At 36.9% G+C, this 22,853-nt stretch overlaps 1 protein-coding gene across 3 annotated transcripts in view; it reads right to left on the bottom strand.

Annotated features, from left to right (window-relative positions):
* LOC120474316 (teneurin-3) overlaps positions 1 to 22,853 on the bottom strand; it is a 120,241-nt gene that overhangs the window by 86,340 nt on the left and 11,048 nt on the right. For all 3 annotated transcript variants that reach the window (XM_039664478.2, XM_039664479.2, XM_039664480.2), the window contains exons 2-3: positions 20,390 to 20,784; positions 18,231 to 18,491 (exon numbers count right to left, since the gene is read on the bottom strand). In XM_039664478.2, coding sequence (XP_039520412.2) covers positions 18,231 to 18,491; positions 20,390 to 20,669 — 541 coding nt within the window. In that variant the 5' untranslated portion in view covers positions 20,670 to 20,784. The remainder of the gene's footprint in view (positions 1 to 18,230; positions 18,492 to 20,389; positions 20,785 to 22,853) is intronic.

The following is a 22,853-nucleotide window of genomic DNA, read 5'->3' as shown; positions in this document are numbered from 1 at the left end:
AAAAAATAATAAATAAACATTTTTTTTGTCATTTCGTTGAGTCAATTTTATTTTGAACTGAACTGAAGGGTCAAAATATAAAATGTCACCTGTTGAAAACCATTATGTATTAACAATCTAAGCACAAGTATCTGCATTTCTATTAGGCAGAGCCCGAATCTAATCCTATATAACAAACATGTATGTATTCATTACTTAAATTAGCTCTTTGCTCTTACTGTACATTTTTAGATGTACGTTTCTGAAATGCATAACAGATAACATCACTCTGAATTGTAAAGTAAATGCATGTATTTTCTGTATAGCTGCTTTGAAACAATATGTATTGTGAAAAACGCTATACAAATAAATTGGAATTGAATTGAAAGAGTCTGGACTAGCCTATACACTTAGCTCTGCCTAATAATGAATCGAGCTGAAAGCAGGCAGGCACGCAGCTATGCAGCTCACATTTATACTTTCGCTTGAATGTGAAAGCAACATGGACTCATAGGTGCGCAGGCTGGTGTGTAGAGGTGAATTACAGTGAGCCATTTTAGACGGGTAACCAAAAATAAATAGGTGGTCAATAGTAAAATGACACGCTGAAAAAAAAAAAAAATTGCCGTCGACTAATTTGCATGGTCGATTATGTCGACTAAGTGCGGCAGCACTACTAATTATGCAGAACAATAATTCAAAATTCCATTGCATTATCAACATTGTTAAGCACACATATAGGCACAACCTCAATGTGTCAGACTGCAAACAATGTGAATTTCAATAACAGCAGGAATTCTGCAATGCACATTTCTCTCCTGCCGTCTACCCTTAGATATTCGTGCCTAATGTGAGGGTGTCACATTCAATTTGGCTCTCAGCAAATGCAACCACAGTGATGCCTAATTGAAATCCACTGGAGTTATAACTACTGATTTACTGTGCAGTGCTGGTTATTTAATACAGCACTGTGATCTATAAAAGCATGTATTAGGCTAGATGTGCAGGGACATTTATTTGACATTAAGTAGTGGGTAATATGAAGTAAGTTTTTTCTTCCCGGAGCCATGAAATAAAATCTTATAAAACATCCTAGCATTAACATTATTTAAATGAAGGATTTTTTTTTTAATACTGAGAAATTTTCCCTACCAGTGCTAATTCCCAAAATAAACTGAACAGTGTGTTGTTTTCGTTCTCTGCTAAAATTCACCTCTAAATGGCGAATGTGTATTGAAAATCCTGAAAATTATTCCACCTTTGTTTATATTCAAACTGAAATAAACAAATTTTGACGTTTTGGTAAAAATCAAGTGAACTCTGAAGAACAAATTTCTTATAACCTTTCTGAATTGTATATTGAATGTGCTGTTTGTTTAGACTGAATGAATTAAATAATAAAATATGAAAAGCAACACAAATTAAAATAATTTCTACTAGGCCAAATGACCCAATAATGCATAATTATAATAATCAATCATGTATCACAGAGCCAGAGCACAAAAAAAGTAAAGCAAATTTTTAATTCATTTCAATGAATTAAAGTGACAATGCTCACTTGAGACGAACAAGACTGAAATGGGTGCTTTTTTTGACATTAAGAACTGAGCACTGGAGAGAAGATCTGACATTATCACTCACGAGTGCCAAGTATCTAGGGCATAGTTGCCATTTGAATATGATAAATGCCTTCCTAAGAACTCTCCTATTGTAACAATCCAGAAATGTATTGGGAATACAATAAACAAAGCGGACGTATGTTTCTTAGCACACAAACCCCAGGAGACAGTCTATATGGCATTAATCACTCCACTGAAGAGCACTAAAAAAACTCTCAAAGCACATTACAAACAGCCCTGATTTTATTCAGTGTTAAGATGTTTCAAAAATTACTGCATCAATTAAACAATGCAAGAGCGGTGCACATACAGGGTGTAATTGGAGCTGAGGTACTGGAGATGGATTGGGGTCGGACTGTCAGGAGGATAAGCATCAGATCAGAGGCAAGGTCCGGCAGCATTATGTCTTAGCCTCCACTGATCCTCACTCAGCCGGGTCGGGCTTTTCCTGAAAGCCCACTGTGACAGCCAACCACACACATATCGACACACACCTTATTACGACCACCGTTGGTTTAAGCATTGGGAATTGTGTAGAGAAGGACAGACGTTAAAAGACAGACATTGGGTATTCTACATCTGCCTCGTCTTGTTAGAGTAAACAAACAACTTTGTAGGGCTTTTGTGGATATACTTCTGGGTGTAGCACAAAGTCAGTGTGGAGCTTTAGCTTGGATACATTGATATATCTGCAATAGAAAAAAACAAACAAACAAGCAGTTCACACTGAACGTGTTCTTGCATTATAAAAAGGTGCAGGACCAGTGTTCATTTCAATGATAGTACTGACAAAAAGGTGTTTAAGTTTTTCTTGTTTTATTTACCAAGAATAATAAAGATGAGACAAAAATGCATCATGACAATGCAAACTTTTATTAAAACATACTGATGTAAATATGACCAGCCCGTTCTCATCCTTTAACGTCATATAGAACGCTATATGCAAAAACGGCGCTATACTACGCACATGGCACACTTTATCGTTAATATAACACGCAAACCCAAGACGTTATAAATCCTTTAGCGTGAATATGACACGCACACCCTACCCCACACCTAAACTTAGCCCTCACAGCACGTGTTATATTAACGATAACGGGTGCCATGTGCGTAGTATAGCGCCGTTTTGTCATATAGCGTTCTATATGACGTTAAAGGATGAGAATGCGTTGATATGACCATGTTTCGCTTTCAAGATTTTCAAATAATCCAATTACAGTCAATTATGTCGGGGACTGACCCGATTTATTCGCATATCACATTACCATATAATTATGCCTCATTTTTTTTTTAAAATTATTATTATTAAATAGTTGAATTTAAGGTATACTACAAAGCTTTGGAGCCAGCAAGATGTATTAATATTTTTTACAGTAGTATCTCATGTTCAGCAAGGCTCTTTAATTGGACTCTTCAATTGCACAAGCTGCATATCACTTCCGTTTAAATAATGTGCAAAAGAAAGTTTGAGCGTGCAATGTCATAGTTATGTTGTCAATTAGTCATACCAATACATTACAAAAAAGGTAATTCCCAGGATTGGCTGGGAAAGATTTGCATGCAGGTACAATATGATGATCATCAGGATAAATCTCTATAAGTTTCATTAACAGTTCATATTCGTTTTGAGTATTGACCATGGCAACTGTTGTTTCCGTAACCCCAAAATTTATTTTTACTATGTAATGTTTTGTATATTTTATTTGTAGTGCCTCTTACTAGCTTGCTTACTTTATTGTATTGTATTTTTAATATTCTTTTAGGAATTGGGTCAAATGGCCAAAGCAGTTGAGAACCACTGATCTAGTGCATCTTTACACAGAACAATATGAGCAAGAGAGTGAAGGTGTCTCCTTATCCTCACATTCCCTTATTCAGCGTTCATATTTTAGATGTGTTTGTCCTTGCATTTTTACTGAGGGCAGACATAATCAAATCTGCAAGATGCCTTCCCGCCATTAAAGGAGGCAGTTGTTTTGAGAAATGTACATATAATGAAGGGAGCTCAAAATGAGCTGCTCTTTGAGATGCAGCAACTTCAGGATGGATGTCAGGATGAAGGGTTTGAATTGAAGTTTGGCAGGGAGGAATGGAACCTCAGTCAGACGCAGGGGCATGTTATGAATGCATTAGCTTCCGAAAGAACAACATATAGCTCGGCACCAGAATGTAACGCACATCTATATTAAAAGCAGGGGAAGAACACAAGTGTCGATTTAGGCTCTTTTTCAAGTGCCTTGTGCACCTGTGCGGCACTTTCAGTGTTTGAGGGACAGACTCTGTCTTCTTGTGATCTGATCTTCATTATGGATCGCAGTAGGGGTTTCGTGCAAGAATAATCCGGATTGAAGCAAGTTGTTGACAAGGATGGGAGCAGCTGAGATGAAACCCCATGTGGAGCAGCATGTCAAAATCAACCCAGGGAGCCTTTTACATTGCACCTGGTTTCCCCGCACCCACCAAAACGGAAAGGTGAGGAAAGGAAAGGTGGCTGCCATTTTGGACAGAGAACCACCTGCATCTAGACATGACAAAAACATTTTTAAGTGAATTCCATCTGTAGAGTAGGGCTGAACGATTTTTGAAAAAAATCTAATTGCAAGCAATAAATCATTGTATTTTAGGGGTAGGAATCTTTAAGGCACCTCAATCCAAAATTATTTTAAGTACTTTTTGAAATAATAACAAGTTAAAAATATTTTAAAACAATTGCACATAATTTTATATACTGTATAAATCTAAAACATAAAAGCATGTAAATAATAAAGAGGAACGAAAAACATATTACAAGCAATAAACAAAGAGGGATTTCAGAATTTAAGAATATATCTGAACGTTTTCCATTCTCGTCTTTAATGTTTTTGTTTTATTATTACTGATGACATCACGTACAGCGGGAGATCTAATACACCGCATTCACGCACAGATCCCTTTAGAAATGTAAGATGTGGTTTGTCCTTTCTGTTTAATCCCGTAAGGCCGTGTGTCCACCAAAGTGTTTTTCCATGCACCTGGCGTATGTTTTCAATTGTTTTCAATGGGAGCGCCGCATTTTTTAAACGTTTTCATGCTGAAGCACTGAGCGCCCAGCGTTTTTACTGGTCGCCGGGAGTTGAAAAATTTTCAACTTTGGATAAAACGCAGCACTCATCACTGTCACTTTTTACCCAGCCGTCCAATCACAGTGGAGGAGGGGCGGGACTAAACCACACTGACCAACTGTCACAACATTCTTTCTGTACAACGACATCAACCAACAGAGCTAACCGAACAAAATGGATGAAAAATATTTTTTTAGTATGAAACAAATTATCTGCGAAATCAGTTACAAGTCAACTGTGCTGCGGATATTCTGTATCATAGCAACAACACATCTCAGCGTAAAAAAAACGCTGTGCTGCCAAAACGCTCTCAACCGCCCAAAGCTCGGCGTCTTCAGTAGAGCGTCTGGCGTTTTCAGCTGGATAAAAACGCTTTGGTGGACACACGGCCTATTGTTAACTCTTAACTGACATACAGTAACTGACTGTGCTTACATTCATTTTGTGTCATAAAACCATTTGGAGTTGCAAGTATACAGTACATGTAACCACTTTACTGAGTCGCACACACACAGGCAGCATGCGCGAGCAATTTGAAAGACACAACACAACAGATAGATTAAACATAAACTGTTCTTTGCTGTAGACCAGGCCTATATGCATAGCACGTGCCAAATTGATGCTTTTCAGTTTACTCTTGCATGTCAGATGACCAGAATGTAATCGCAGCCTTTGCGGCTAAAAAATCGTTTTATCATATAAATTTCCACAAATGCAATTAATCGTTCAGCCCCACTGTAGAGCAACATGTTTCACAACATAGTCCACAAATGAACTTCACAGCAGTGGGGAGTTAAGGTCTAGCAGACTCATTATTCAGAACCTGTTAGACTCACACACAGTGCAGCTATGGGACTGACTTTCATTGGTGGCAAAATGGATCTTTTCAAATATAGATGAGACTGCGATTGCAATTTATTACACATTTTGTGATTTATTTTCTGGTTGTGCTCTCACAGGAAAACCAATTCAAACTAACAGGGGAATACAAGCAAAACCAAGTCACAGGGAGTAATTCCATCGTTCAAATTAAAGACACTAATAAACAGGTCATTGCCAGTAAATAACGCCTGGCCAAAACAAAATATCTCTCCTTGAGTTACAAGTACTAGTAGCTACAAGTACGAATTCATAGGTATAATTACATCAAAAGCATTTAACGACAATCCATTTCTTCTATTAAAGATTCATCAAGAACTAGACTCATCTGAAATCATAAATAGCCAAATCACAAGGTTTTCTGTTTACATAGAAGACTATAAGAGTTTAACGCTGAATTAGCCTATGCAGGTGACAGCTATTGTTGCACTTTTCAAATATCCCTTTCTTCTTTTGCGCAGAGTGGTCGATCTCAGTATGCAGAGATGTGAAGCAGTTACATGTTGACTTCTAAGCCCTTGCCATTTTCTAGATCGACCTATGTTCAATATCCTGATTGAGGCTAATCATTACACCAGCTTGCTGAGACAATAACTTTCTCTCAGACAGCGGGTTTTGCCAAGGACTCATGGGGATCCAATGTTTTTCCTGTGGCACGCGGCCTCATGGCTTAAGGCATTAAAAGATTTCCCCACGCCACAATCTGCACCTTAGAGATACTGATACAAAACAATGCCGGACAATGTTCACATACAAACCTGTGTTTTTCCTTTTCTAAATAATCATTATCATAATATTCACTCAATAAGCATTACAAAATTCGGATGGATAGTGCTTGAATTGTTGGGACTAGACAAAAGCCAGATCATATTTTACCTAATGTATTGGTTCAATTGAATTCCTGAACATTTTCATTTTAGCAGAGGGCCGTGGAATGAGAATAAACCCACATTGTCAGAATAGCATTGTACAGTAGAGGTAGAGGGTTTAAGGAGAGGACATTGAGAGAGCAAAAGATAGTGAATAATGGTTTGTCCCACTCAGCACTTAAAGGTTGGATCTCTATTACCAGCTGATATAAAATGTCATTCGTGTCCCTGGGAAGAGTGGGTTGTGATATTTAATGGTGGGTCCTGGGACTTTCTTTCCCAGAGCTCTCTATCTTCCTGCTACATTATTCACAGGGCTGTCAGCAAGCACCTGGCCAACATACACCTACGTCTACAGACGCACTGATGGGTAGAAAATGGACTCTTCTCGGGCAAAGCAAGGCTTTTATTGAGAATGATGGGTGTGCCATGAAGGCTTCACAGATGCATAGCACTGTCTTTAGAGCCCTGAAAAGATTTGAAAGATTTCCATTTTTGGGATTTTTACAGCATTTTTTCTTATTTTCATTGATTACCTTTGTAAGTTTTCTGCACATGATCTCAGAGAAAGGCTTGTTGGGCTGTTCTGAAACATAATTGGGCAAATGCTGACAAAATAGCCATAATGTGAGGGGATGTTACAGTATGGATGCACACTGTCTAAAACTGATGTGGTCTAATGTCTCAAAACTTTTGCATAACATCTGTTTATCAGGCTGTTTTAAGTTATGTATCTAACAAGATTCTAAATAAAACATCACCTGTGCATTCAACCTATTATAATAAGTACATACGCATGTGATGAACAGACCTGCACTGTATGATGTACAAAAGCACACTGATGTAGTGAAATATTTTCAAATATTAAATAATAATGTGTCAAGATAAACATTGATGGATTTTTGTGTTTGTCTGATGTTCAAAGGTTTATTCCCTGTCACAAAAATAATCACAAAGCACAAAAATAAATATGTGCAAAAAATAACACTCAAGAATAAAAGCTTTCCCTTTAAGTGTCTGATGAATTATGTCAAATAATTACAGTTATTTGTCACCCCATGGCAACCTGTTCGAGATCTATTTTTCATTGTGATCAGGAAAGAAATATTTTGAAAGCTTTAAGAACCTTGAAATGTTAGACAAGCCACCATTATTTGTGTTCCTGTACAGAAAGTCCAGCTCAGCTTTTCTGACAGTTTTTTTTTAAGAGCATGTTTGATTATTTTGCATTTCTATACTCTATGCAGAGAAAACTCAGAAAATGATTCATGTCCTGAAATAGATTAATGTAGTTTTCTGGTATATTTGTAAGACTCAGCCATGGTGAACTGTGTATGTCACACAGCAAAGAGAGGAAAACAAATCCACCATAAAGCAAATCTAATGAAGTCCCAAACGGCAACTGAGTATCTCTGGCTTTAAAAAAAGGAAAATTCCCACAACACCACAAACTGTCCTTCAATGTGATTCTAAAGTGATGCAGAAAGTGAACAGTCCAACTTGAGTAGTATGGTATTTACTGTACATTTAATACATAGTTCTGCAGTACCAATCCTCATTCACTACAATTTGGTCCCTGACCTGGACAACAATGTGCTGCTATTCGATGGTGCCGACAACAACTTGTTAGTATTTGTGTAGATCTGAAATCCCATTTGCCACTACTGTTCACATGCATCACTAATGTAAAGACCAGCTCTGTGCAGAGCTGTAGTTTAACACATAAACTCTGTTCGAACAACTGCTATTTATTTAGACAGTATTTTGAAGAAAAAAAAAATGCGTGCACTGACACTCGCGGTTTGAAACGTCATCAACATAGTACAAAGACAAATGTGTATAACACCATTAAAAAAATATGTTTATTTATTTAGATTCATTTATTTATTCATTTATTTATAGAAATTTATACTTTTATTTAGTGTTAAATTAAGTGACAGCAAATAAATGTATAACTTACAAAATACTACATTTCAAATGAATTCTGTTCTTTTAAACTTTCTATTCATTAAACAATCAAATTAAAGAGTATCACAGTTCCCACAAAAATATTAAGCAGAATAACTGTTTAACATTGATAATAATAAGAAATGTTTCTTGAGCATCAAATCAGCATATTAGAATGATTTCTGAAGAATAAATTGAAATAATATATATATTTTTTTTACTGTATGTTTTATCCAAAAATTGCAGGTTTGGTGAGACTTGATTCAAAATGTTTCTATTATTATGAATGGAAAGTTCACTATTGTCGTTTGTCATCATCACTCACATCAAACAAAAGAAAAAAAAAGATTCAATTTCTGTTAAGTTTCTGCTAAGAATATAAAAGCTGATGCAAATGCAGATGAATATGGATTTTATACATGGTCTTGTTATACTTTAGACAGTTGATGTTTTGCTGAAATTGTTTAGAACCATCTGTTATATTATGGTGGCAGGATTCTGAAGAGATTTGTGCTTCCGAATGGAGCGCACCACCAAGAAAAACAAAAGCATGTCAATCTGAATGTTGCTCAACAACAACAACAACACAAAAGTGTGATGTGTGATTTTCTGGTGTTTGCACTGCCAAGGAGGGCCTGAGCCCATCATTAATGCCAAAGATCTGGCAGATACTGTTCCCAATTTTCAGACAACTGTACAGCTGCCTGGTTGTTTTAACAGACAACATAATTTATTTGAAGTCTCCAAACAAAGTTGCAAGACCATCTTCACTGAATTAACACAACTTGGAAATAAACCAAAGGCATCTGCTTTAAATATCCATTTTACACAGGTTTAACCTTATTTGCTTCAAAGCATCAACTACTTTAAACAGTCTGAAGGATAAGTGAAGAAATAATTAGTTTGGGTAAATTAAACAGCTCTGGGTGAAATTCAACTTTAAGTGAATTTACTTGTATCCAATCCAATCAGGTGGCATTGAAAGCCACATTGCAATCAAACAACATCCAGATGGCATTGTGGGCCACACGTTGGCAGGGATCAAGAAAAGGCTGCAGCTAGAGCCGGAAAGGATCACACCACCATCATTAGTTTGTTATCCAACAGTGTCATCTCGAGATAATGGACATTTATGGATTCACAATGATGGATGAAAAAAGCCTTTTCTGAGAGTCGCCTTGCTGCAGCGATCCCAAATTGCATTGTGAATGACGTGAAAATAATGTAATGCGGGCGCCTTCAACATTTAATGTGATTTAAGGGACTGTTCTGAAGTCGATTCAATGCAGAGTCTTAAAATTGTCATGTTTTTTTTTTTTTAATCCAGGATGAAAGATCCAATGGCCAGAGCCGGATGACAAGTGGCACGGAGGTCCTTGACCTCTATATCTGGTTCCATATGAGGAGACGAGAGCAATAAAATGATATGGAGAGGGTGAATGAGCTGTGAACCCCAACTTCCTCGATTTATTTCAGTGTCCTATAAAATGGGCAGTAGAGATCCTGACCTGCACGTGTTCAACCTTTCACAAAGTCAAAAATCAATATCTTCAGAAAGAAAAGTACCCAATAAACTGAATCATGTTGTGAGCAGACATAAAGCATTTAAAGCCGGTTGTGTTGTTGTTGGTTTAAAAAAAACAGTTGAATATAAATAAATAAATAGAAAAGAGATCAAGTCTCAAAAGAATGGAAAAATGGATGAAAATTATAATAAGCATGCAATCAAATATGAAAAAAAAAATAAAGTGGCCCTGCTCTAACATAGAAGGTTATTAATAGATCTGAACTGTTTATGCAAAGGCATAAACAAATTCCTTTCCCCATAAATGAGTTTGGATGATTGGTCTTGGCAGGTTGGTTTGTGCACGTTACGTATTCGGGAAGTGAGCGCCAGCTTTCATATCCCCGAGTGAGAGTGGGTGGAAGCTTTTATTCTTCAGACGAAAGCAAAAGAACCATAGATTTCGTATAACACTATCAGATGGGTATGAATTCTTTTCACACAATTTTGTCTATGATATGAGATTTAAAACCCTGAATCTCAACTTGTTTGGTGAGGATGAATGTTTGCACTTGGCCATGTGAGAGACGATTATTGACATGCTGGATAGAGAGTGATGTAGTGGGATATCAAAATATTAATCTGCCCTGAGAACAAAGCACTGATGTTCTTGCTCTGCAATCACATGCAATCTCATGCAATTCTTAAGAGGGATAAAATATCTAGCACATATCAGACAAATAGGAATTACACAAGCATTTAGTATAAGTGCTTCAGTGATTGAGTGATTGAGCACCCGATCATTCAGACGTTATTTATTAACTGACTTTGGCTGATTTTCCCCAAACACTAAGTAGGATGTCAGTAGTGTAAATTATACTTAGGCCACATCCACATGAAGCCAGAGCTTCCCCTATCCAATGTTTATTTTTTCCTCGTTCTAAAAAAAAAATTCCGTGTCTCAAAATATATCTGCATACGAAACCACTGAAACCGACTCAAAAACGATTTAGTATACATGCCAGACCAGTATGCTGGTGCTGTAATTCTGCCATAGAGATGAAGAAGAAAACGAAGAAGACATAAACCTTGCGCACTGTACTATACATAGACTGTAAAAGAAATATTATACAATATTATCAGGCACAGTAGCTTCCTGTCTTTTCTTCAGAATATAGCCTACTTTCTTTAGAGTCTATACAAATATACAGCGGCCAATTCCTCTACAAAGGCTGTACATATCAGCCCATCAGGAGGATGACATCATCGTTTCACAAAATATATGGATTGGCTGGAAACACGAAAACGCAAGGGTGTCGTTTTCAGATTTATCCACTCTAGGACCCGGTTTAAAAAAAATAGCGGTTTCAGTGCCCCAAAACACCAGATCTGTCTGGATGAAACGCCAATACAATACAAAATGTGTACGTATACAGCTAAATGGGTCTCTTTGTGGACAGGACCTTAATCTCTGATAAAAAATGAATGACTCATTTCTGAAAAGCATAAGTTGTATGCAAGTGCGTAAGTGTGTAATTATTTTTCAAGTCAGTCGCAATGAAACTGTTCATTCTTTCATTTTGTGCCAAAGAAAGTCATCCATGGATGGTCATGAGGGTGAGTTGACATTTTATTTTGTTTTTGATGAACCATCGCTTTAAAGTAATAGTTCACTTCAAAATTAAAATTGTGCCATGATTTACTCACCCACAAGTTATTTCAAACCTGCAAACATTTATTTCTTCTGCTGAACACAAAGTAAGATATTTTGAAGAATGTTGGCAACCAAACAGTTGATGGACCCCATATCTTCATTCAACTTGAGGGTGATTAATGACCGAATTTTAAATTTTAAGTGAACTATTCCTTTAAAGGGTAACTAAACTGCTGGTCAGAGCCTGACTCCACCCACTTGCAATATTTGAAAAATGCTGAAAAAATGGGCAGACCCCAGCGGAGATAGAGGGGACAAACCGAGGGCAAACCAGAGTGGGGGGTGTGCACCTGAGACCCACAGTGACAGCTGCTGACATGCCTCTAAAATGGAGAGTGACTGGAGTGACACAAGTAGCTTTGCAACAGAGTGCCCATTTGAAGTCGAGTAATGTGAAAATCATGTGAAATCATGTGGGGGTAAAGCCAGTCAGTTGAGTTTGTGGCAAAACCATTTACAATTTCATACTCAGAAAGTAGAACTGAAATGACACTCATTACAAGATGATTAGTTAAAACATTTTGAAATGCACCTGCAATACCTTTTTCCAGTCATGAATTTTGTCATTATGGATTTTTTAAAGTTCTCGTGAACCCAATCTCGTGTCTCGTCTCGCGAGCCAAAAGTCTCGTCACACCCCTACTAATAATGAAACAGAAAAGATTTTTGTGCTTGAATTCACATATCTAATGCAAAAACTATTTAAACGTGAAACTGATTTGTACTTGTGCTTGAAAATGACTACAATACTAATTTAATCTTTCTTTTTTAATTCAGCAAATGGGACACAAAATAATCATGCCTTTCAGTTTTATTACACTGTTTGAAGATTTTTTTCCGCCTCATTATAAAACACAGCCATCTAGGCACACAGTTGGGCAATTAGAAATACCAAAAATGGTCCAAATCAATTTCTGAAACTGATTTCAGAGCAATATTGTATTTCTAATTGAGATCAACGTTTTCCAAAAATCCTAAAGCTTAAATAAAGACACCCTCCATCTGTGCTGTGGGATACAGAAAGGGCATTTTGAAGAATTACAGAAGCGCTGAATCTTTTTTAGGCCATCAAAACATAATCCTGCTATAAGCCGATCAATTGCACTATACATAGCTATAGACTGTAACCTTTAAGGCAAAGTCGTCGTGCTGAACCGTAATAGAAAAAGCAGAACAGACAAAGAGACAGTTTGACAAATGGTAATTATCTCTCTTGTGCTGCTTATGAAGCTAAAGCTGCATTGGCACTCTGCGTGACCCGTTTCGCCTGTAACACTATGTACTTAGGCCATCAGACCAAACTCTCCTGCCACCCATAGTAATGAGAATGCATCAAACACAGGCCTCATCAGCTTTTCCGTTTGAAGTTTGTCTACAGAAAAAAAGGAGAACCCTGCGAAAACAACACTTGAATGGCTTGCTGGCCATGTCGAGATTGTACCAGATTATTTTACACAGCAAGAGAGACTCATTCAATATCTAAGCTGTGCACTCATGCACTTTGGGCATTGTTTTGGAATAGTGAAAATGCATATGGAAAACAAGCTGGCCTTGGTGTCTTCAATGATCAATGGAGCAAACACCTTGATGTCGTAAAGAAAGGTGGGGAAATGTTCACAGACATGACAGATGGTTGGTTAAGCATCCTGCCGACGGGTGATGAACGCACATACCTAGAACTGCCTTTGTCTGCCCCACTGGGAGTGCAAAGAAGTTTTTCCTGGTAGTCTGTTATGATATGCATTTCCATGAAGGCATTTCTCACCAGTCCAAATCATTATACAGTAGTTGATATAGATAATGTGGATTCTCCATCATTGTGCTAAATGGAAATGTGGAGCAGATACCACAGTGCACAAGGGAAAATGTGGTGTCAGTTCTTAACCATCATTTTAAGATCAGAGAGGAATCTGTAGGAATAATGATGTTTAAGAACTGAAACTGCATCATTTATTGGCCTTAGGGAGTGAGAACGTATACACACATATATGCTCCTCTCATGTGAAAACACACTGCAAACACCCACACGCAAAGGGGAAAAAAGAAAGAAAGACAGAGAGAAAGCTTCACAGGCACTGAAGATCCTGATAGGGGTCATTTATCCTCTGATAATAGCGACCAGGCCAGACAAAAGCAGGGGGTAGCTGGGTTTCAAGGCTATTTCCTGACCAAACGAAGAGCTTCTCTAACTTTTGTTCACAGTGATGACTTTTGTCACAATGTCTTTCTTGGCCAGACTGCAGAGGCTTCTAACATCCCTTACAAGAATACAAATTAGTTAACGGTTCTTTAAGAGGAAAAAGTTCATTCACTTTTTTAAAACAAAATCTGGCTTATGCTAATGTTTTGACAATCATTTTTCTCTTATTTTTTGTATATGAAGGTTCACTTAATAAGTAAGTCTCCAACATTAATATATTTCCTTTATAAATAGCTCCTTTAAATATGCACAAATGTTCATTTAGAAATGAATATAATCTTACAGCTTGGTGATTGATAATATAGTGTTTTAATCAGAACCAGTTGTTCTTACTTTTTTAACGTTTATGTTACCTGGTAGAAAATAACATTTTTCCACCTTCATAAAAGTTTGTATGAAGTGCAAGATCCAAATTAATATCAGAGGGCAACATAATTGCACATTAACAACCAGTTAAAGCCTGTGGAAAAGAAAGGACAGCAGCAACAGTGCGCATTCACAGCAACAGCACCACTGAATTTTTGCTTTATTGCCAATCTTGAAAAGAGTCTTGTTTGGATGCTCCTCGTACTAAATCTCAGACTATGCAATATATCTCCCAAGTGCTTCATTAAAAATGGATCATCTTAAATGATACCAGCAATAAATATGGTTTATAGCTAAAACAGACTGTGATGTATGACTCTCCACAGGGTTAAATTTATGTTGTATTCGTTAGTTTTTTGAGATTGCTCAATACATGTGTCCATCAACGATTGCTCAGTCATGCATGTATTATGGGGCTACCAAATCTCCAGATATGTGACAGTGAATTTTACATGACATGAACAACCAAAACGTGTTTAGCTTTCATGATAAAATTTGTACAGACATAAATGGAAAGGCGTCATTGCTGCTAAATGAGTAATGACGACAGATCAAAATCTGTTAAAAATATCTGCATGCAACCATTTAATCGGTTTATTGCAAACCAAGGCAAAACTCCCTGATACACAAGGTAGAGAAGTATCAGTAATGGAGCGATGGAGATGGAAAGTTAACAGGTGTACTATAAGGATGATGTTTTTAAGTAGTGCTTTTCACCCTGGAGCTGAGCGGCTCTGAAAGCATTTCCCACAGCATTTTTACAGCCGCTGCTTTCTTTTCAAAGATGCAATGCAATGTAACGAATCTGTTGCAAGTCAGCTTTAATGCATGAAAGCGATTAGTTTTACAGCATAAAACATATGCAAAAAAGAAAGAAAGAATAAACACAGTATAGCCAATTCATCCACATTGATTGTGGAATTGGTCAGAGAGTAAGACAAAGTGGTAACACTTTATAATAAGGTTCATTAGTTAACATTAGTAAATGCATTAACTAACATGAACTAACGATGAGCAATGCATTAGTTACAGTGTTTATTAATCTTTGTTAATGTTAGTTAATACAAATACAGCTGTTCATTGTGCGTTCATGTTAGTTCACAGTCCATTAACTAATGTTAACTAATACAACCTTTGATTTTAATAACGTATTAGTAAATGTTGTAATTAATATTAACTAAGATTAATAAATGCTGAAGAAGTATTGTTCACATATTGTACATGTTAACTAATGTAGTTAACTAATGTTAACTAATGAACCTTATTGTAAAGGGTTACCGACAAAGTTATTTATTTCATTTCAGTTGTTCATCTGTGTGGATGAACTTTATAATGCATACTTTCCATTAGGAATGCATTAGGAACAAAAAAAAAATGCTTTAATAGGTAAAAATATACACTTACTGTAAATTCAAGCTTGCTTTATGTGGGTTGCCAAAACATCTCAGAACAATTTACAGTCCGCCACAATGAAGTCTCTGAGGAAACTCATCCCACACCTTTAAAAGTGCAGCTTAATTGTTACAGTAAATCACAGTGTCTCACATTTGCATGAATTCTTCACACAGAGAGGCTTACAGTAAGACCTTGGACTACAGACAAATAAATCTGATTGATAGAATAATTTTTATCATCACATTTATTAAAATATTTGTAAAATTATGTACCACTAATGTTTTAAAGGGTTGATCTTTCCTACGACGACAGACTGTGAAAAAACCCTAGAAATATATCAAACACTGACTGTTCAAAATGTAGACTAATCATTGATGAAAAATGCACTTTAAACTTACATTTAAACACCCTACTGTCTAATAAATAATCATAGTCGCTCTCCGGAGTTGTCTATAACTTTATGTAATAATGACTAGTCCCTGTGGAGGAGGCTGGACACATAGAGCAAAGTGCTGTAATACAGCTTTAACGTGTTTTCCGTTGCGAATTTGGACTGGAGAGAATTTGGGAAAGATGTGGATAGATACAGAAGCTGCAGAGAAACTTGACCTCATTCTCTTAATGGAATGCTGTGAAGCAGACAGCCTGCTCTCAGCTACATCATTATATTTTGACTCAAACGGACCAAGTCCCAGAACCAACCCAGCAAAGAAGAAAAATAGCTTTGAATATGCTGGTCAAATAGTACTGCTCACCTGCATGTCTGAATCAGATAAACACCCAGAGTATTTAAAAAAAAAAAAAAAAAAAAAAAAAACACAGGGCTATTTTGCAGATACATACAGTAGCGAACTAGTAAGATACAAATTACACATTCAGTGTAAAAGCCTCCAAAAGCTTGTGTTACGGCCTCAGCCTTATGGGTGTTGCCTATGTATTTGTGTGTGTATGTTTGTCTTGTAATCTAATTAATGTCTCTTCTTAAGTGTAGGCTCCTCCCTTGCGCACCTGTGGTTCGTTGCTCTGATGGCTCGTGCTGAGCATATAAGCGGTGTGTGCAGGAGTGTGAGACACGCAGCGGTGAAACTCCGTGCGCGTCATGACCATCTAAACATCCCATCAGCTTCAACTCAAGCCTGTGTTCTTTGTATTGTGCCCCTATTCTGTTTTATTTTGTTAGTGTTTGGTATGTCTAGTGTAGAGAAAATGTGAGTTTTCTGTGGGAAGAGTGAGAACATGAGAGACGTGAGATTGTGCAGTCATTTATTAGTATAAATAAATGTCTTAAACTGCTTTTTGCCTTGCGTCTCCTTTTATGTTATTGAACCCTTACAAAACGAGCATTCTTAACAACAGGGTTCGTAACACTTGAGAATGAGAAAATGTTTTGTGTGAACTAGTGAAAGCATTTTCTAATAAGATAGAATCAGAAATATTTCTAATTCATTTGTCAATAATGTTTCTTTCTTTGTTTATAATATGATTCAAAGTCTAAAGTTTTCCACTAGATTCTATATCCTAGATTTTCTAAATGTATTCAGACTTTGGCATCCCACTGTATTTAAATCTAAATATCAAATGTTAGTGAACTTAAATAGAGGGCACTTGGGCTATTCTTTAGTCACAAATGTGTACATACTAAGACAAGAGCTTATTAGAATTGAATTCTTATTATATTGAAAATTATAATCACACCAAACGAGGAAGTAACAGCAATAAATAGAGTCTAAAGTGACATGAAAATTGAGCGTGTGCATTTTAGATGGGGGTTTCCTTTGATCAATGCAGTGAATGCGGAACAAGAGACACTACAGATCATTTATTAGAAATGTTTAGCCTGCAGTGAGTAGGAGTAGAGCAGATTACATTCCCTTATTTTTTTTTTAAGAATAAATATCCATTCTGTCAGAAATAACCACCGCATGTCAGACTAAACAAATATTAAAAAAAACTTTACTTTCCTTTTTCACATCACAACAGTAAATAAATCTAGTCCGAAACAGTCCACCATGCCCACCACAAAAAAAAAACAAACAAAAAAAAACAAAACGATTTTTTCGTCATGAGAAAAAAATCACTCACTGATTAAAATACAGATGCTTTGACATGTACTGTACATTTTTCATATAAAGACAGTTTGCTTTTTCAAAGACACTCCCTGATCCATAAGGCATTAGGGTTTTCAACGCACACCAATTTGCACTTCAAACCAGTGGGCCCCTCTTCATGCACCGTAGCGTTTGTTCGCAGGCCCAGCAACGCCCTGCGGATCCCCACACGCATATGAGTGACTTTAACTAAGCCATCTACGATTCGGCACAGGCCCAGAGGAAGTGTCTAGCAGTTCTCTACACCGTTTGCTCATATGCTTCAGGAAATTGTGTTATTCTCTCTGAAATGCCTACAACTCCCACTGTGCCCCTTAGGCTGCAAACAAAACCAGTAAATCCATTAATAGTGTCATCCCAACCAGTCATTGGCTACCGATTGTTAGCTCTAACCAACATCCTTGCCCTTGAATCCCTCAAGGTGACTTTGCTTTAAGTTCCTCAGGGATATTTTCCCATTTTTGCGGTTTTATGTCACCAACATTTACTAATTTTGCCCAATGTAAGGATGTAAAGTTACATTTGAGATAAAAAAACAGGCGGACTTACCATTCTCCTGATCTGATTTGTTGTCCTGTTCTGTGTCTGTGAGTGTTAAAGCAGAGTTGGACCGGCTAGACAGCCGCGAGTCCCGTCTGTGTGGCTTAGCCCATAGCATGGCGCATTCGGGAGAAATGCCCCCAGCGTTCTGGATATGGTCTGCTCCGCTGAGCTGAGTATGATGACTGAGTCCGGTCTCAGCGCAGAAGCTCAGACCACGACGAGGAGCAGGGCCACATATCCCAAGCTGCCTCAGAGACAGACTCTGGCCTGCAAGATTCACAATGCATACTTAATACAGAGAGAATATACTGTAAACTTGCTGAAAATAACATTCACACACTATTTGTTTAATTTTGCATTCAAACTCTTGCACTATTTATTTTAAAATAGTATAATATTTAGGAATATAAAATATGTATATTATAAAACCAGGGAGATATTTTATTTTTTTCCAGGAGAGAATTAATTTTTATTTTGTGTAAGATTTATGTGTTGGTGTTTTTTTTTTTTTTTTTTTTTTTTTTTTTTTTTTTGCACTACCTAGCAATACAAAGATGAATTTCATTGAAGAAAATAATTTAAGAAAACACTAAATAAACTAAATAGTAATAGTTAAAATAGTAAAAAAAAAAGATCAATGAACAAGAAAACAGAAATGAGTAGAAATGTAAAAAAAATAACCTATTTATGTTGCAAATGCTTCTTGATATTTTTATTATTACGTTTTACGGTAAAATGAATTGGGAGTGAATTTTCAGCTTAAATTGAAACAGGCACTGCGTTAAAATTATACATTCATACATTTATGTTAATTAAAACTATGAAAGAACAAAATTAAACTAAACTTAAATAAATGGCAAAAGAGCCATATAAAAACGGTATCATCTGATCATTTGTATTTAAGGAGAACATTAGATTTTCTTTTTCACAATTATTATTTGATTCTTAACAGTTTGCATTATTTGTCATAACTTGCTGATTTTTTTAACAGGTGAATTTCTGTTCAATGTGGTTTAGCTCTTCCAACACAGGAAAACACGAGGATTTACTACACAGTACAAAATAGAAGCGGTTCCACTTCAGACTGAAATTCACCTTGAGACTCTCTTTCAGCTCTGCTTTTAAAATCATATTCTTGTACCTGCTAGCATATGCTGCTGAGTGCTTTATGACTAAAAGCCAACAGAGTTGGTGACACATCGAAATGAATAGATAGGAATATAAATTACGAGTACACTCATAAATTCAAAACAAAATAACTCAACACAAGTGCTGACATTAATTACCACATGAGGGCATTATCTGAAATACACATTTTGATATACTGCAAACTGTAGTTACTAAACTGCCACGATTTCACCAGGCTGTGATTCTAAAACAAAAAGATGGTACATTTGTATCATGAATACGGGCAAGATTTCTCTCCCTCTGCGTTTGTGCCGATCAGGCACAAACACGGCTGCTAATTAAGGACGTCCCCCTAAGTGAAACAGCCTAAGGTTACGGAGCACATTATAAAAGCATAACTTCAACTAAGTGTATTTCTAATGAAATTAAATTTGAATGAGCAGTATTCTATCCTTCCACTTAAAAAGTGTCGCATCATCTGATACACCATCAAATATTTATAAAATAGTTTGTGAATAATCAGCAAATGAGTGTCTGCTAGGCTCAATTAAATGAAAATGAAGTTAACCCATATGCCCAGCCTGAATGCAGCGGTGTTTTAAAAGTACTTTAATTTAGTCTGAATCACAAAAGAAAATCTTTCAAACCTAGTACATTCAAATTAAAAATTTACTTGGAAAATAATGTCTTCTTTTTATGGTCAAGAATGTTTTTTTTCAAGGACATGGGACTTATTTCTGGATTTACTGAATTAAATCTGAAGATTTAGCTCTTGTTTGGGTTAGAGCTCAAGGTGAAGTACGGTCACATCACTGATGGTGATGAACCACAATGCCACTGTTATCTTAGGACTTCGATTTATTCAGTTTTGCGCTGCATACTGTATGTCTTATTTACTTATTTTTATATACGTTTTGATTTAAGCATTTCAGACGTCCGTTTTTCTTTTCCTTGTTGGTTTTGAAAAACATCACATTTGCAAGCCTGAAGGTCTCCAGAGTCTCCTGTCCATATGGTGGATGTTAAAGAGCACTTACCTGGAGCTCTGCATTCCTCTGTGTCCCTTGGCACCATGTCTGGCATACGATGTCCATAAAGCCCCTGGGTGGATGGGTGTTGATCAAAGGCCTTCAGCGTCTCACTGGAGCTATAGGATTTCTGGGTAAGGACAGAGGATGAGCCGGCGTGACGGCGGTTCCCGGGACCCTCCCTGTAGCCCTCCCCCTCCTCTCTGTTTCCTTCCCTCTCCCAGTCTCTCCCTCGTTCTCTCCTGCTCCGAGAGAGAGAGCAGTAAGGCCGACGCTCCTTCACCTCCATGTTACATTCATGCTGTTTTCCTCCTTTTCTACGCTTCTCTCTTGCTTCTGTCTGTTCTAGTTTGCTCTTTTCCAGTTGTCAGTCTGTCTGTGCACCTCTTTCTCCACTCCCCCTGCTTTGAGAGACAAAAAAACACAGCTTAGTGAGAGAAAGAAACAGGTAAAGAGGGGAATAAAAGAAAGAAACAAAGCATTAAAGAAATGTGACTGGCTTAGTTCATCATGTTCATTTAAAGAAATGTGACTCCTGCTTAGTTCATCATGTTCCTTGTGCAGCCTTGGAAAAACAATTAGTCACTAAGATGAAGTAAGAGGGGGTGCCGCAACTAGTTATTATTTTTTTTTTCTGATAACATTGTTAAACCACATGATTAATCTGTCAAGGTTCGTAAACCTTGTTTCTTTAAAATAAAGGTTCTTCTTCTTACAATTAGGCCTACAGACAAAAAGAGTCCCATAATTTCATGTCCCATAATTCAACCATATTGTAACAGAATTCAATCCAGTTTTCTAAAGAAAAAAGAGAAAAATGCAGCATTTTCTGATACTAAAAATGTTTACTTTAATTACACTAGCTTTGTCATGAGAGATCCACACAGACTTGTAAGACTTTAGTAGGTTTTCTGGGAGGTTTGTGCCAAAACCATATCAACAAAGCTCTTGAGAATTGCTTGAGTTTCACTGGTGTGTAAGTTTAAGGATATTCCAGGGCTTCTTCTCGAGTGTCGTCAATCTTATCTAGTGGAACAGTCTACACACAGACACAGAAGTGCAGAGCGTGTTTGCCTAGAGACCCCACTGTCAGTTTAAAGCACTATAAAGAGGACAAGAGAAACAATTAGGATAATAAAACACTGTAGGAAACAGAGGTCAGCATTACTGCATACGCCCACAGTAATGGGATACGACTGGGGTAAAATAAATGGTGTGCGAGCATAGAAATTAGCTTGTCAGAGAGAGAGAGAGAGCTATAATTTACAATATTTCAGCTAGATAAATTAAATATAGTTGTCTTCTAGTACTGGTCATTTTATTTTCTCTTTGAGTGTGATATTGGGCAAAAGCGCAGTGGGTCGCCTGAGCACACCAGCAGAAACCCTCTATCCTTCATTGCGTTGGACAGCACCCACTGAGTTATCCTCGGGTAACACGGCCCCCGTATTCGGATCAATTAAGATTAGCTAGGGGCAAGGGAGGCTCAGACATACTGGTCTAGCTCTAAATGTCCTTAGAACTGGTAACCAAGTCTACAAGATTATCATCTGTTTAATTTCCAAGACAAATAGCACGATGGCTGATTAGTAAGCACATGGAATTAAAATTAGTTCTTGTGCTCTCAAACGTCCTTTATTCATCAAGAGCTCGTAAAAACATTTTCTACTTAAATTTTTAAGAACACCTAAAATGTTAGTGGCATGGGTTTAGCAAATACAGCCTAGAAATCACCCACTTAGAAAAGTTTAGAAGGAATGAGAAGCAGAGATATAAATCACAGTATAGCTTTGGCGGTCATATCATGCTCAGTTGGGCACTGACCCATGGGGCCATTGAAAAGCAAAGACTCAGCAGTGAGCAGAGGGGCCAGTGGGAACTATATTGTAGCAAGAGGCAACCAGGCAAGAACATGTCACTTGACTATACCTCACTTATGATGATCTAATGGCAAAGACTTCACTAAATTAGCTACCCGACCATCTGGCGTAACTGAAAAAGGTAAGAACGCAAGTTACTGTGAATAGTGACCCTGTATGGCTGACCAATAAATCAGAAGAAAATAAAACGGAAGTAAAAAAAAGTAAAAACAATACAACATTTTATTTTTAAGTTAAAGAGACAGTTAACTAAGAATTAAAAAATACTCACTTTTAACCCTTAGGGGTCTAAGCTGTTTTCTGGGTCCTGGAGGTGTTCTGACATGTTTGTTTGTTTTTTTTTCATAGCTAAAGTATTATTAAACTGTATTCAGCACAAACTCTGCTACAATAATATGTCAGCAGCATGTATGTAAAATTTTGTAGTATTCAGATAAAGACGTTTATGCGTGGTTTGTGAAAAAACAATTGTCACGGAAATAACTAGGTCATAAAACCCATACTGATTATGTCTTTTTTCACATCAAAACATTTTTGTTTGTTTTTGTCTTAGTGTAAAAAAACATTTTAATAATCTGAAGATATTTCCCCCC

The sequence above is a fragment of the Pimephales promelas genome, chromosome 9, assembly GCF_988280905.1.
Source record: "Pimephales promelas chromosome 9, fPimPro1.hap1.1, whole genome shotgun sequence".
In the NCBI taxonomy this organism is placed as follows: domain Eukaryota; kingdom Metazoa; phylum Chordata; class Actinopteri; order Cypriniformes; family Leuciscidae; genus Pimephales; species Pimephales promelas.
The sequence above is the reverse complement of the archived record's forward strand: the minus strand, read 5'-3'. Positions and strand labels throughout refer to the sequence as shown.